The sequence below is a fragment of the Camelus bactrianus genome, chromosome 6 (genome assembly GCF_048773025.1).
Source record: "Camelus bactrianus isolate YW-2024 breed Bactrian camel chromosome 6, ASM4877302v1, whole genome shotgun sequence".
In the NCBI taxonomy this organism is placed as follows: Eukaryota; Metazoa; Chordata; class Mammalia; order Artiodactyla; family Camelidae; genus Camelus; species Camelus bactrianus.
Genome location: NC_133544.1, coordinates 80,827,250 through 80,839,896, shown reverse-complemented (window position 1 = coordinate 80,839,896; position 12,647 = coordinate 80,827,250). Strand labels below are relative to the sequence as shown.

Here is a 12,647-nt window from a genome sequence, read left to right as displayed (position 1 = left end):
CAGAATGGCTTTGGGGTCTCTGAAGTACGGGACACCAAGGGAAAAAAAAGTCTTAGACTAGGTAAAGGTGGAGTATGATACTAGAAATGGGGAGGAAGGCTCCTGAGAAAGCAAAGCAAAATGAGAGTCAGTAAGAAATATTAAAAACTGGGCCATATTATTTCTCTTAAGTGTCAAATTCATGGCAAGGCTCTATGCCTTATCTATCCTGGAGACAAGATAGTCAAGATATGTAAAAACACGAGAAATAATAACCAGCGGTATAGTCAGAACTTTGCATTTTCACCATTCTCAGGAATGAGGAAGAGCTACACGAATACTCTCCTTCACTTTTGATCAATGCCTCAGTTAGTATTTTGCAACATTTCAAGGGAAAAAAGGTAAAAAGCCTCCTAACATTTTACTATATGTCCAAGTAAAAGGAACATCTATTGGAATTGTGTTATTGTATTAATTTTCTTAAACATCTAGTTTCTCAACATTTTGAACATTAAGTAGACTCATAGGAAAGTCATTTCCGTTCATTTTTACTAAGATTGCTTGATGATACCATGATACCTACCATAAGCCTGTTAGAGTTAGATGAACTCAACAGGTGCAGGTTGTACATTCTGGGAACAATGCACTTAAAAACAATCCTTTGTCAGCTGTGCTTTTATTAGCTGCCTAGTATCTTCTTTTTGCTGTCAACAAAACTGTAATTCTTAAAAACAGAACATTTACTGGTATAGGACAAAATGTTCCCCCAAATGCACTAAAGACATAATGCCTTGAATTTCACTTAATTAGGGTTAATTCCTCCTTCCCAGATGTTGACATATGCTTTAATTCTGTAAAATGTGTAATTATAAACAATCATTTCACAAATCACAAAGTGAAATTACTAATTTATTTCTATATAACAACTCTCAAGTGTCCTTACTCTGTCAGGCCTTTTAAGGCATTTTGAGGTGATCCAGAAAGGTAGAATTTGGCATGAGTATATAGTTTTTGTTTGTGGTCAAAAGGAAATATCCTGGAATGTCCAATTTTCAGTTTTATGGGATTCCCTTTGGTCACATCAGTTCTGCGTAATTTTAGCTCCAAAGAGAGTGTGCCTTTAAGTGAAAAAATAACAAGTATAATTAATCATCATTTAATTAGTCTCCAAATATGAGAAAGTAGTTGGATAACTATTCCTTTTAGTGGTTCCCAATTTTTTCCTTTAAAAAAAAACTGAGCAGTCATCTGATCGATCTTTAAAAATAATTTACGAGCGATCACTACGTGATTTTGGCACACAACCTGGAAGGAGTTGAAGGAACTGAGTGAATCCCTATAACATTCTCTGGCACAGAAAGCTAATACTGCCACTGGGGACTGAACTCCGAGACCTGTCATCTTAGTAGGAAAAATGACTTAGTTTAGACACCAACAGCACATTTTATGGATTCTAACTAGTCTAAATACACCAAAAAGGTAAAATGCTTTTCTTTCTTAACAGATTTGCAAACTGTTTTAAGAAGAACCAGGAGAACCTCTACTGTCTGGGAAGGCATCCTTCATCTGAAAGTCTCTCTCCTGTGAAATTAAGCATTAAGTAAGAAACGTGGGACTCAACCCAGGTAGGTGTTCAGGGTAAAAGGTCACTTGAGAGGCAGCTTAAAAAAAACAAGCTTCTCGAGTTTGAGAGCTAAGGAGGGCATTCACATTTAGGTTGATTGGGAGGAATACTAATACAATGTAGATGAATTGTTCTGAGGATCTCCTGGAATGTGATTAAGATCTTAGGGATGAGACCCAAAGGAAGGAAGGCATATCAGTGACTAAGGATAACCAAGACCAACAAATTTAAGGATGAGATCCCAGGGTGACTTTGAGAAGCCTAGGGGTGGCTTTTAGCTCTGTTTCAAAATAGAGCTCTGCAACCAAAGTTCCCCAATTGCTGAAGACAAATTTGCCCTCCTCCAGGTCTATGACACTGTAACATGGCTTTTAAGGCTTGGCCCCATCAAGTCTAGGGTGGTGGTGTCTGCTTTCGTAAGATGGATTGCTCAAACTCAGAAACGTATCTCTGTGGTTCTGGACCACTCCTTCATGACAGAGAATGGAAATCTCTTGCTTGGTAATAACATCACCATATGATCCTATGCAATGATTACACCATAAAGGATTTTTATACTGACTTCACTATACTCATTAACAAATTTGGTCCTCACAAAAACTATATACAGACTGTATGATTCCATTTATATAAATGTCAAAACAAGCAGAACTAATCTACTGTATGAAAAGCTATGATGGTGGTTACTTTTGGAAAGAAGAAAGAGAAAAGTGACTGGGAGGAAGCACGGAGGGACCTTCTGGAGGTGCTGATAATGTCTTGACCTGGCTGCTGATGACATGGGTGTGCTCACTATATAACTGATCGATCTGTATCCTTCTTATTTGTGCATATTCTGTAAGTATGTTATACTTCAATAAGAAGTTCGTATTTTAGGGGTGTGGGTATATAGCTCAGTGGTAGAGTGCATGCTCAGCATGCATGAGGTCCTAGGTTCAATCCCCCGTACCTCCATTAAAAAAAAGTTCATTATTTTAAAAAAGTGCTAGGGTAATCACTGCACCACAGCTAACAGTATTTAATAGACATATATAGTGAGAGGCAGCAAAAATACTGAACATATTATAAAAAGAAAGCCACTGGTTGTGAATACAAAATTACTTGCTTTTTAATTCAACCACTCCCATTTATTTCATACCCATCTAAAATGTAAAGTAAAAAATAGGAAAAAAATATAAAAGGAAATACAAACTATTACATCACAGTTAAGGATGTAACATTTTTTTCTATTGTCATCTATATTCCTCACCTCTACCATTTCTCCCCTTTGATACCTTCTTATTTTCCACAGTTCTTCTCTACCTTCTTTCCTACCTCCTCTCACCCTTCAAGACCTTTTCCTAGGTAACCGGAGATCATGAAACAAGAGCACACTGGGAAGTTTTCTGGGCCAGCTTAGGACAAATGCAGTTTTTTCACATCTCTTATTTTCTCTCCTTGTCCTCAAATCCATATTCTTCCTGTCATCTCTTTTTCTCACATCTCTCCCTCTGTTTCTATTCTTCCTAATTATACCCCCAGAGTCCACCCAAAACATACATAATAGTAAAAAGTGATCTCATAAAACTGTCTTATCCTACATAAATAGGATTAAAGCTATAAACAGTGGTATAGGTATGGCTGTACACATGGAAATATAGCCAGCAGTCATTTCTATGACAAATACAAAGGAACTGATGCATTTGTCTATCTTTGTGATTTTCCACACTTCAAAACTATGCATTGGTTTTCAAACCTTTTTCTGTTCCCAAACACCTGAGAAACATGACACTTCCAGCACCATCAGCAAGTAGTGTGATGGTTAATTTTATGTGCCAATTTGGCTGGGCATGGTGCCCAGATATCAGGTCAAATATTATTCTGGAGGTTTCTATGAAAGCGCTTTTTTGGATGAGATTAACTTTTAAATCAGTGGACTCTGAGTAAAGCCAAAACGTGGTGAGCCTCAACCAATCCACTGAAGATCTTAATAGAACAAAAGCTATCTCCTCTGAGAGCAAAAAGGAATTCTGCCAGGAGACTGCCTTTGCACTCAAACTGCAACTCTTCCCTGGGTCTCCAGCCTGCCGGCCTATTCTCCAGATTTTAGACTTGCTAAACCTCCACAATTATATGAGCAAATTCTTTAAAACAAATCTTTCAGTTGAGGAAACAACTCATTTACAACTGCATCAAAAAGAAAAAAAAATACCTAGGAATAAACCTACCTAAGGAGGTAAAAGACCTGTACTCCGAAAACTAAGAGACACTGATGAAAGATATTAGATACAATACAAACAGATGGAAAGATATACTATGTTCATAGATTTGAAGAATTAATATTGGTAAAATGACCATACTCCCCAAGGCCATCTACAGATTCACTGCAATCATTATCAAAATACCAATGGTATTTTTCACAGAACTGAACAAATAATTTTAAAATTTGTATGGAAACACAGCAGACCATAATAGCCAAAACAATCTTAGGAAAAAAGAACAGAGTTGGAGGAGACACACTCCCTGACTTTGGACTATACAACAAAGCTACAGGCATCAAAACAATATGGTACTGGCACCAAAACAGAACATAGATCAATGGAACAGAATAAAGAGTCCAGAAATAAACCCATGCACTATGGTTAATTAATCTATGACAAATGAGGCAGAACATACAATGGAGAAAAGACAATCTCTTCAATAAGTGGTGCTGGGAAAAGTGGACAGCTACATGTAAAAGAATGAAATTAAAACATTCTCTAACACCATATAAAAAAATAAGCTCAAATGGATTAAAGACCTACACGTAAATGTAAGACTGTTTCAGGTTTATAGAACTCCTAGAAGAAAACATAGGTAGAACACTCTTTAACATAAATCATAGCAGTCCTTTTTTTGGATCTGCTGCCTAAGGCAAAAGAAACAAAAGCAAAAATAGACAAGTGGAACCTAAGTAAATTTAAAAGCTTTTGCACAGCAAAGGAAACCATTAACAAAATGAAAAGACAACCTACTGAATGGGAAAAAATATCTGCAAACGATATGACTGGTAAGGGATTAATATCCAAAATGCATAAACAGCTCATAAAACACAACATCAAAAAAACAAACAACTGGATTAAAAAGTGGGCAGAAGACCTAAAGAGACATTTTCCCAAAGAAGATATACAATAGGTACATAAAAAGGTACTCAACATAGTTAGTCATCAGAGAAATGCAAATTGAAGCCACAATGAGATACACCAGTCAGAATGACTATCATCAAAAAGAACACAAATAACAAATGTTCGTGAGGATGTAAAGAAAAAGGAACCCTTGTACACCGTTGGTGGGAATGTAAATTGGTGCAGCCACTGTGGAAGACAGTATGGAAGTTCCTCAAAACACTAAGAATAGAACTATCATATGATCCAGCAATTCCACTCCTGGATATATATCTGAAGAAGACAAAAGTACTAATTCAAAAAGATACATGCACCCCAATGTTCAGGGCATCATTATTTACAACAGCTAAGATACAGAAGCAACCTAAGTGTCCATCAACAGATAAACAGATAAAGATGTGGTGTACACGTACACGTACACGTACACACACACACACACACACACACACACACACACACACGTGATGGAACACTACTCAGCCATGAAAAAAGAATGAAATTTTGCCATTTGCAACAACATGGATGGACCTAGAGGGTATTATGCTTAGTGAAATAAGTTAGAGAAAGACAAATACTGTTATCACCTATATGTGGAATTAAAAAAAAAAAAAGTAGTCAATATAACAAAAAAGAAACAAACTCACAGATGTGGAAGACAAACTAGTGGTTACCAGGGGGAGGGGAAGAGAGGAGGCAAGATATGGGTAGGGGATTAAGAAGTACAAACTACCATGTATAAAATAAATAAGCTACAAGGATATAGTGTACAGCACCAGGAATATAGCCAACATTTTATAATAAATCTAAATGGAGTGTAACCTTTAAAAATGTGAAATCACTGTGCTTTATACCTGAAACATACATTTTACACCAACTATACTTTAATTTAAAAAAAAAAAAGGAATGAATGAATGAACAAATAAATCCATCTCTCTCTATACACACACACATACACCCTTTTGGTTCCAATTCTCTGAAAACCTTGACTAATACAAATATCTAAGGTAGTGATTCTCAACTAGAGATAAGGGGGAAGTGGGGTCTACAGAAAGAGCTGAGGAGTTGGAGAAGACAGATAATTTTGAAAAGGCCTGATGCAGATCTTGTGGAACACCTACTCAAAAGCCATTTACAACCTTCCTCTATCACAGAGGTGGAAATGCTAAAAAGAAATTTTCACCTTCCCTTGCAGCTAAGGGATAGCCATGTGACAGGGTTGCAGCCAGATTATTGAGAAGGGCTTCCTTCCAAAGAAAAGGCTAGAGCCTCACTAGGAGAAAGCAGTGTGCTCTAGTCATTCTCCCCGCCTGGACTACTAAGGATTCAGACGGAAAAACAGTGCCCGGAAGAGCTGATCTTCAGCCTTCCTGCGGCCACTGTTCCCCAGCGCTCCACGAACCGTATGCTAAATAGGAGTGCAAGTAGGATCTGGCTTCTTAGGCCAACCGGTATTGAAAGCTGAGAAACTTAACCTACTTCATGGTAAATGTTATTATATAGAGAGCTTTTAAAAATACAGCTGTACTCTTTCTCCACTGAGGCTAGTTAAGGACAAAATCTGCAATGGGACTTGGGCTAGAAGAATTTCATGAAAGTAATGATTATGAAGCATTGACAATTATGATAATGGTTATGAAGCACTGAATTAATAAGGAAGGCTGTAGGATATTCTTTAAAGAGTCTTTGAAAATACGGCCTGAATTATTTTTTACGGCCTTCTACTTTAAAGACAGGAGTTAGAATAGAGCAGCACTTTGACATCATTTGCATTCTTTAATACACTAGCACATTTAAAATTTTGCCTCAGTATGCTTTTAATACTTGTTACAGGAGAAAACTAAAGAGTTCTAAAGAGAATGAAAAATCACTGTGTAATAAAACCTGACTAACAAATCATTAAGAAGGACCTTATTGGCCAAGTTGGTGAATGTACACGAAGGCCCTAAATTACCTAATAATTTTTCAGGTGAATAGTATCGTATCTTTAAGGCTATCAATGATGCACCTCTAAAAATACTATTTTCCCCAGTCCTATCTAAAAAAGAAAAATCAAGTGCTATTGAATGACTTCAAAATTCTGTTTACCTTTTTTTTCTCCAGTGTAGGGCACATAGTCTTCCCTGTCCTTATGCTCCAAAGCTTCCTTCTCCAGATACGAAAGGAGGTGTTCTCTATCAAATGGCCCTGTGGCAGACTTCGACGTCTGGTTCTTCTGCCGGAACCCTGCAGGCAGAAGGGCATTCTGCCAAAGAAAATGAACCAGCCATTATGACCATCAAGAACACCGACACTATATGCTTCCAGGTATCACCCATTTAAGAATGTGACGCAGGCATTCAAGACTTCATTACAGGATTTTAGAGAAGCAATTTAAAAGTGTTCCAAAGATTTTTTTTATTAGGTAAAATTCACTCACATGTTATTAACATAGGCACAATCACATTTTCTTCAGAAAGTATTCTACTGGCAGGAAACAGCCTTTACTTTTTAAATGTCCTGGGACAGTAATAAAAAATATTGTTTAATGCATAATAACAGCTCAGTATATATGAATATATAGGAAAATAATTCCACTGCAAAAAAGAATGTTAAAAGACTATATACATCATAGTCTTTCATGACTTCTTTATCATGACTTTCTCATAAGAAAAACATGTACACATACAGTAGGCTATCAGGCAATTAATGTTTACTTGTTTGTATTTAAATGCAGTGGGAAAGGTTCAACTTCAAGGTGTATGAATGTGTTCTATGTGTGTGTACGTCAGCATTAGGAGGGGTTTGCAGCAACCACTGTCACTGCTACTCACGCACAAAGACATCCAGGGATATTCATGGGAAGAGTTACATCCCTGTGTTTCCACATGGGTACAGCCCTTTTGAGTTCATGGAGTGACTGAGAGTGGGGGAGGGATGGGAGGTGAGGGACTGACGTTGTCCCTGTTAGTCCCTACTCTGTACATTCACTAAGCCCAGGAAGAACCAGTGGTGACTAGGCAACATGACGTCCATTCTTTTGCTCGTCAAAAGTCAAGGAGGTGATATTGCCTTGTCTTACTATTCTCAAGTATTCTTTGCTGTGAAAATGAGAAGCAGCAAGAAAAGTCACACAAAACGGCCAACCCTATTTTGCAACATCTCCCAGTACTGGCCATGATGCTGAATCTCCTGGGTGTTACAAGATCATTTTTCATTACAAATGGTGATCTTATATGGAAAATGATAAGAGGAAATATTCATTTTTTAACTGAAAAACATAGTACTTCAACTCTGGCCATTTGCTGAGATCCACAGTAATTAAAAAAAAACTTACCTTTATGTTCTCCCCATATAATAGTATGCATTAAACAGAAAGCTCACCTATAAAGATGAGGTCTGTTCCTAACCATGCACCAAGAATATTTTTCTAACAGAAAACTGTCTTAGGAATATAAAAAAGGAACACAAGATCTCTACCCTCAGATTTTGAAATCAAGAGCTAAACACAAAGAATTCATTCCCAACCAACCATCAAGTACTACCCATTTTTACTTCCTAAAAAACTGTCTAACTTTTCTCCACCTCCAATACCATTACTTTGGTATAAATGATGATCCAAGCTGGGACAGAATAGTACATTAGCCTCCCAGCTGGTCTCCCTGGATCAGCTGCCTGACACTCTTCAACCGCCACTCCCACCCGCAAAGTTATCCTAGCTCCGTTTCACATGCCCTCTCCATTCTAGCCACATCAGCTCTTGTTCCTCCCTTGTGCTTGCCATTTACTTCCTTCTACCACAGGGCCTTCCCTGGAATGCTCTGTCCATCCCTCTTTGCTACTCATATTTCAGACTGCAGCTCCATCCCCTCCTTCCCGCTTTTCCTGGCGTCCCATCATATGCTCCTATATTACTATGGCATGATTATGTCATTAATGCCTAACTCCCCCCACTCCTAGCAGCCTGCATCATGAAGGCAAAGACCACATTTGTCTTGCTCACTCTCGTATCCCTAAGCCTAGCATAGTAACTGGGATCTATAGGTTGCCCTCCCTCCAATATTAACTGAATAAAGATCTGAGGATACTTTGTTCAATAAGGCAAATTAATATAAGTTACTTTCCATCACCATCAATAAGGCACATATATACATACTGTTCCTTCATGGTGGTAGCAATGGACTTGCATAATTCCACCTGCCTGCTCAAGCCCACGTGAAACATAGAGGTTTTAAATGATATGTTAGCCGGAACCCTGGCTCCTTAAATACAGTCTTTGACCACAAAATAAATAACAGCTAACTGGTTTTGGAGGCCATGAACTAAGCTTTAGTAGAAGTACACTTTAATCAAGTAAGTTAATGGATCATAATTAGTTAACAAGTAGATAAAAATCTCATCAAAATGACTGGCACTAAAAATTACATGCTTCTCTCTTGCAGTGGAATTTTATTGTAGTAATATACTCACAGCCCTGGAAGTGAAAAAAATAGCTTTTGCCTAGGCTGGCTGGCTGTCTTTTAGACAGAAGTTTTTAGAAAACGCAGTAAGTTAGCAAATATATATATTGAATGCAGCAACAGGAAGTAAAATAGCCCTCCAAAATATAACAAGGCACCATATATAAACTTCATCTGCTCTTCTCTATCTACCTTCTGAGACTCTGTAAGGTACAGTGTGTTCCTCTGGCTGAAGCAGCTGCTGCCACCTTTGCCCTCTTTCTTCCCTGGTCCTTTACTGTCACACTTCCCCAAAACTTCACCCAACAAGTGGAAAGCTATCAATAAATATCACTCGTCTTCTACCCTCAATGAACAGTATCTGAGGTTGGGGGATTGCAACTAGGGTTGGAGAGTTTTCAAAATACACCCAGTTGTTAGAACTCAAGCCTCCCCATACAAGAAGCAGGCCATGGATTTCCAAACAAGAAAATATAAGCCATCAGCATAGGGCACGAGTTCAAGGGGACTCACTGTAGTTTAACAGAAAGACCACTAGACTCTGCCAGGGGCCAATCAGGTAGCCAGGGGGCTAGTCTTAGTTCTTTCCCTAATTGTAATAACTCAGACAAGTCACCTAACTTTTGTTTTCCATCTATGAAACAGCGCAAGCAAGAGCAAGATTGATGTTTCTCAATCAGGGGCATTTCTATCTCCTGGGACAACTGGCAGTATCTGGGAATATTTTTGGCTGTCACAACTTGGGGAGAGGGCATATTAATCACCTTTAAAAATAAATTTTTAGTGGAGGTACTGGGGATTGAACCCAGGACCTTGTGCAGGCTAAGCATGTGCTCTACCACTGAGCTATTTCCCTTCCCCAATCACATTTTTTATTTTCTGTATGTTATGGTGCTTTGACATCTTGAAGGCCTTGCTAATCCTGGAAAGACTGCCCCTCCTGGGGCTAACTAATTTGTAGGGATAGCAAACGACTCCCCCACCTCATCACCAGGCACCTTCCTTACAAAAACCAATCAGTCCAGAGCCCATACCCTCAACCCTCTTTTCTCTCTCACACACCAAGCCAATATTTCCCCTGCCCTAAATCGCCCAGGGCCAGGTACCAGACAATTAGATATCACTCCTGCAGCCCAGAGCCACTGAAATTATTCAAACCCTCCAATTCTACACTTGCTCAGACTGGCCTATCATGTCTCTCCTATTCCTTCCCTTGGAAACCACAATAAAAGTTCTGGCTGTGCTTGCTCCTCATGCCCTCTGCTTCCCAACCCAGCTGCTTCTCCCAGTGTGAGCCTGCATGGCTAGGTGCCCCTCCTGCTGTTGAGAATTGTGAGTAACAAACTCTTCTTTCAAGTTGTCTCCACGCCTGTCACCTTACCACACCTTACCTAAACAAAATCCCAGGTACATTTTAAAACAGGAGGGTGTGCTACTGGTATGCAGTGAGTAGAGGCCATGGATGCTGCAAAACATCCAACAATGCATAGGACAGACTCACAGCAGAGTTACTCAGCCCCAAATGTCAACAGTGCCAAGGTTGAGAAACCCTGGACTAGATGAACTTGTATGTTCCTACCGTTTGATTTAAATAGGTCTGATAGGTTGAACTGCCCGTAGAAGTTACTACTGTGACATGCAAAACAGCACTGTTATTCTGAGCTATCCCACACTCAGGTGCACTGGAAATTTTTCCTTACAATAACAATTAAGGGATTTGATTGATGGTACAGACACATTACTCAGGTGCTAAAGTAATGCTGAGAATAGAAGTGTAGTTTTCAATAAAAATTTAAAAACATTCCAGCAGGAATAAATGTGTAGTAGTGACAAGAGCACATTCATAAACTCCACCACAATCCTTAAAAGGCACTAAAAAGAAATCAATGTCTTGGCATAATAAAACATGGTAAACAAAAGAAGCCTAGCAAATAGCCATTACCTTCAGGTTAAGGAGCCAGAACCTTCGTGTTCTCCCCTCACTGCCTTCCACCCATCCCCCACCCCCACATCCCAGGGAATAACAATTCAAGGGTCAAGGGTCTCTACCATCGCCTTGTGTATTGTTTAAGATAAACAACAACAAGTTTGCAAAATAAAACATATATACATATATTCAGGTCTGCTCCACTGCCCAGAGTCTACTTAAGATCTAGTCTACCAGTAACTAGAAACTTTGGTCCAATTTGGCCAGCATCTTTCAGAATGGTAAATGTAAGGTCATGAAGAACTTTCTCAAGACACTCTACACTGCAGCCATCCTGGGACAGAAGCCCTGAAGAGGCATGGAGGCTGGCATACATTGAAGAGCTAGTCAGTCATCTGCTGCGTCTCACCAAAAACACTGCTCCCCGCCCAGAGAGAAAAGGTTTCTTATAGGAGAGAAAATTTCAGGAGATGTTTGTAAATAGAGATGTGGGAGAAAATAGTTTAGAATACTCACATGTGCAGAGATGTGAGGCAGAAGTAGGGGGACTGGAAAGGAGGCAAAAAGTTCATTTGGGTAAAGAGAAGGAGGGGGATGGCAGTGCCAGGGAAAAGTCATGAAGAAGCTAACTGCTCAAAGGCAGCGACTTAGTATCAAAGGGTTTGAAAAATTATTTCATGTCTTTATTAGCTAGCACCTACCTCAGGGTCAAGATCATCCAGAACAGTTTCCAGCTGTTTCAGTTCTGTTTCTGACAGATTCCCAAGGAGTTCGTCTTCATCGAGGTCCTTGTATTTTTCTAAGTCTTTCCGGAACGGTAGTGCCATGGTTTGCAGTGGAGGAAGTCACTTAATTTTTCCTTTTCAGTACAGTTAGCAGTGATTTCTGTTTTTCCTCAGAGCTATGGAGAGAAGAAACAAAAACATTTAAAATGGTGAAGTCATTTCCACCTATTTAGGTCTATTTTAGGTTAAATGAAATGTAATTTCCACGTGTTATATACTATTTGGCCATATGCCACACACTATCTTCATCCATGGTTCATTCAATGCCTTTGCCTTTTGTCTTTTGTTGACAAAAAGCAACCAAATAATAACAAAAACAAAAAACCACAACTGGGAAAAAAGAGGGAGAAGCAAGAATAAAATTCAAATCCGTTAATACAGTTACTTGATAGAATCTAGATTTTCTGATAACTGAGTTCTAGGGGAAAAGAACTTATAATATGTGCCAAAATACAATTTTTTCCATCAATAGCTTTCAAATGATCGCTACCCGAGTACTTTGCGTAAGCACAGTATGTTTGAGGCACGTTTGTTTTACTGTAAATTGCTTAGAACAATATTATCTTCTGACTCAATATTAATATGGGGGGGATATTAATACTCTTTCCATGGGAAGAGTGGCCATTGGAAAATAATATTTTTTGAGAAGGTGCATTTAAAAACTTTTTTGAAAAGGCATTTTTAAAAGAAAAAAAAATACAACCTTCTGAAAATGTTTCAGTAAAATACTCAGAACCACGCTGGGATATGTGA

The 12,647-nt window shown here is 38.7% G+C and overlaps 1 protein-coding gene across 3 annotated transcripts in view; it reads right to left on the bottom strand.

Annotated features, from left to right (window-relative positions):
* TMOD3 (tropomodulin 3) overlaps positions 1–12,647 on the bottom strand; it is a 68,354-nt gene that overhangs the window by 25,742 nt on the left and 29,965 nt on the right. For all 3 annotated transcript variants that reach the window (XM_010969508.3, XM_010969510.3, XM_045506244.2), the window contains 2 exons: positions 11,811–12,010; positions 6,832–6,988 (listed from right to left, as the gene is read on the bottom strand). In XM_010969508.3, coding sequence (XP_010967810.1) covers positions 6,832–6,988; positions 11,811–11,936 — 283 coding nt within the window. In that variant the 5' untranslated portion in view covers positions 11,937–12,010. The remainder of the gene's footprint in view (positions 1–6,831; positions 6,989–11,810; positions 12,011–12,647) is intronic.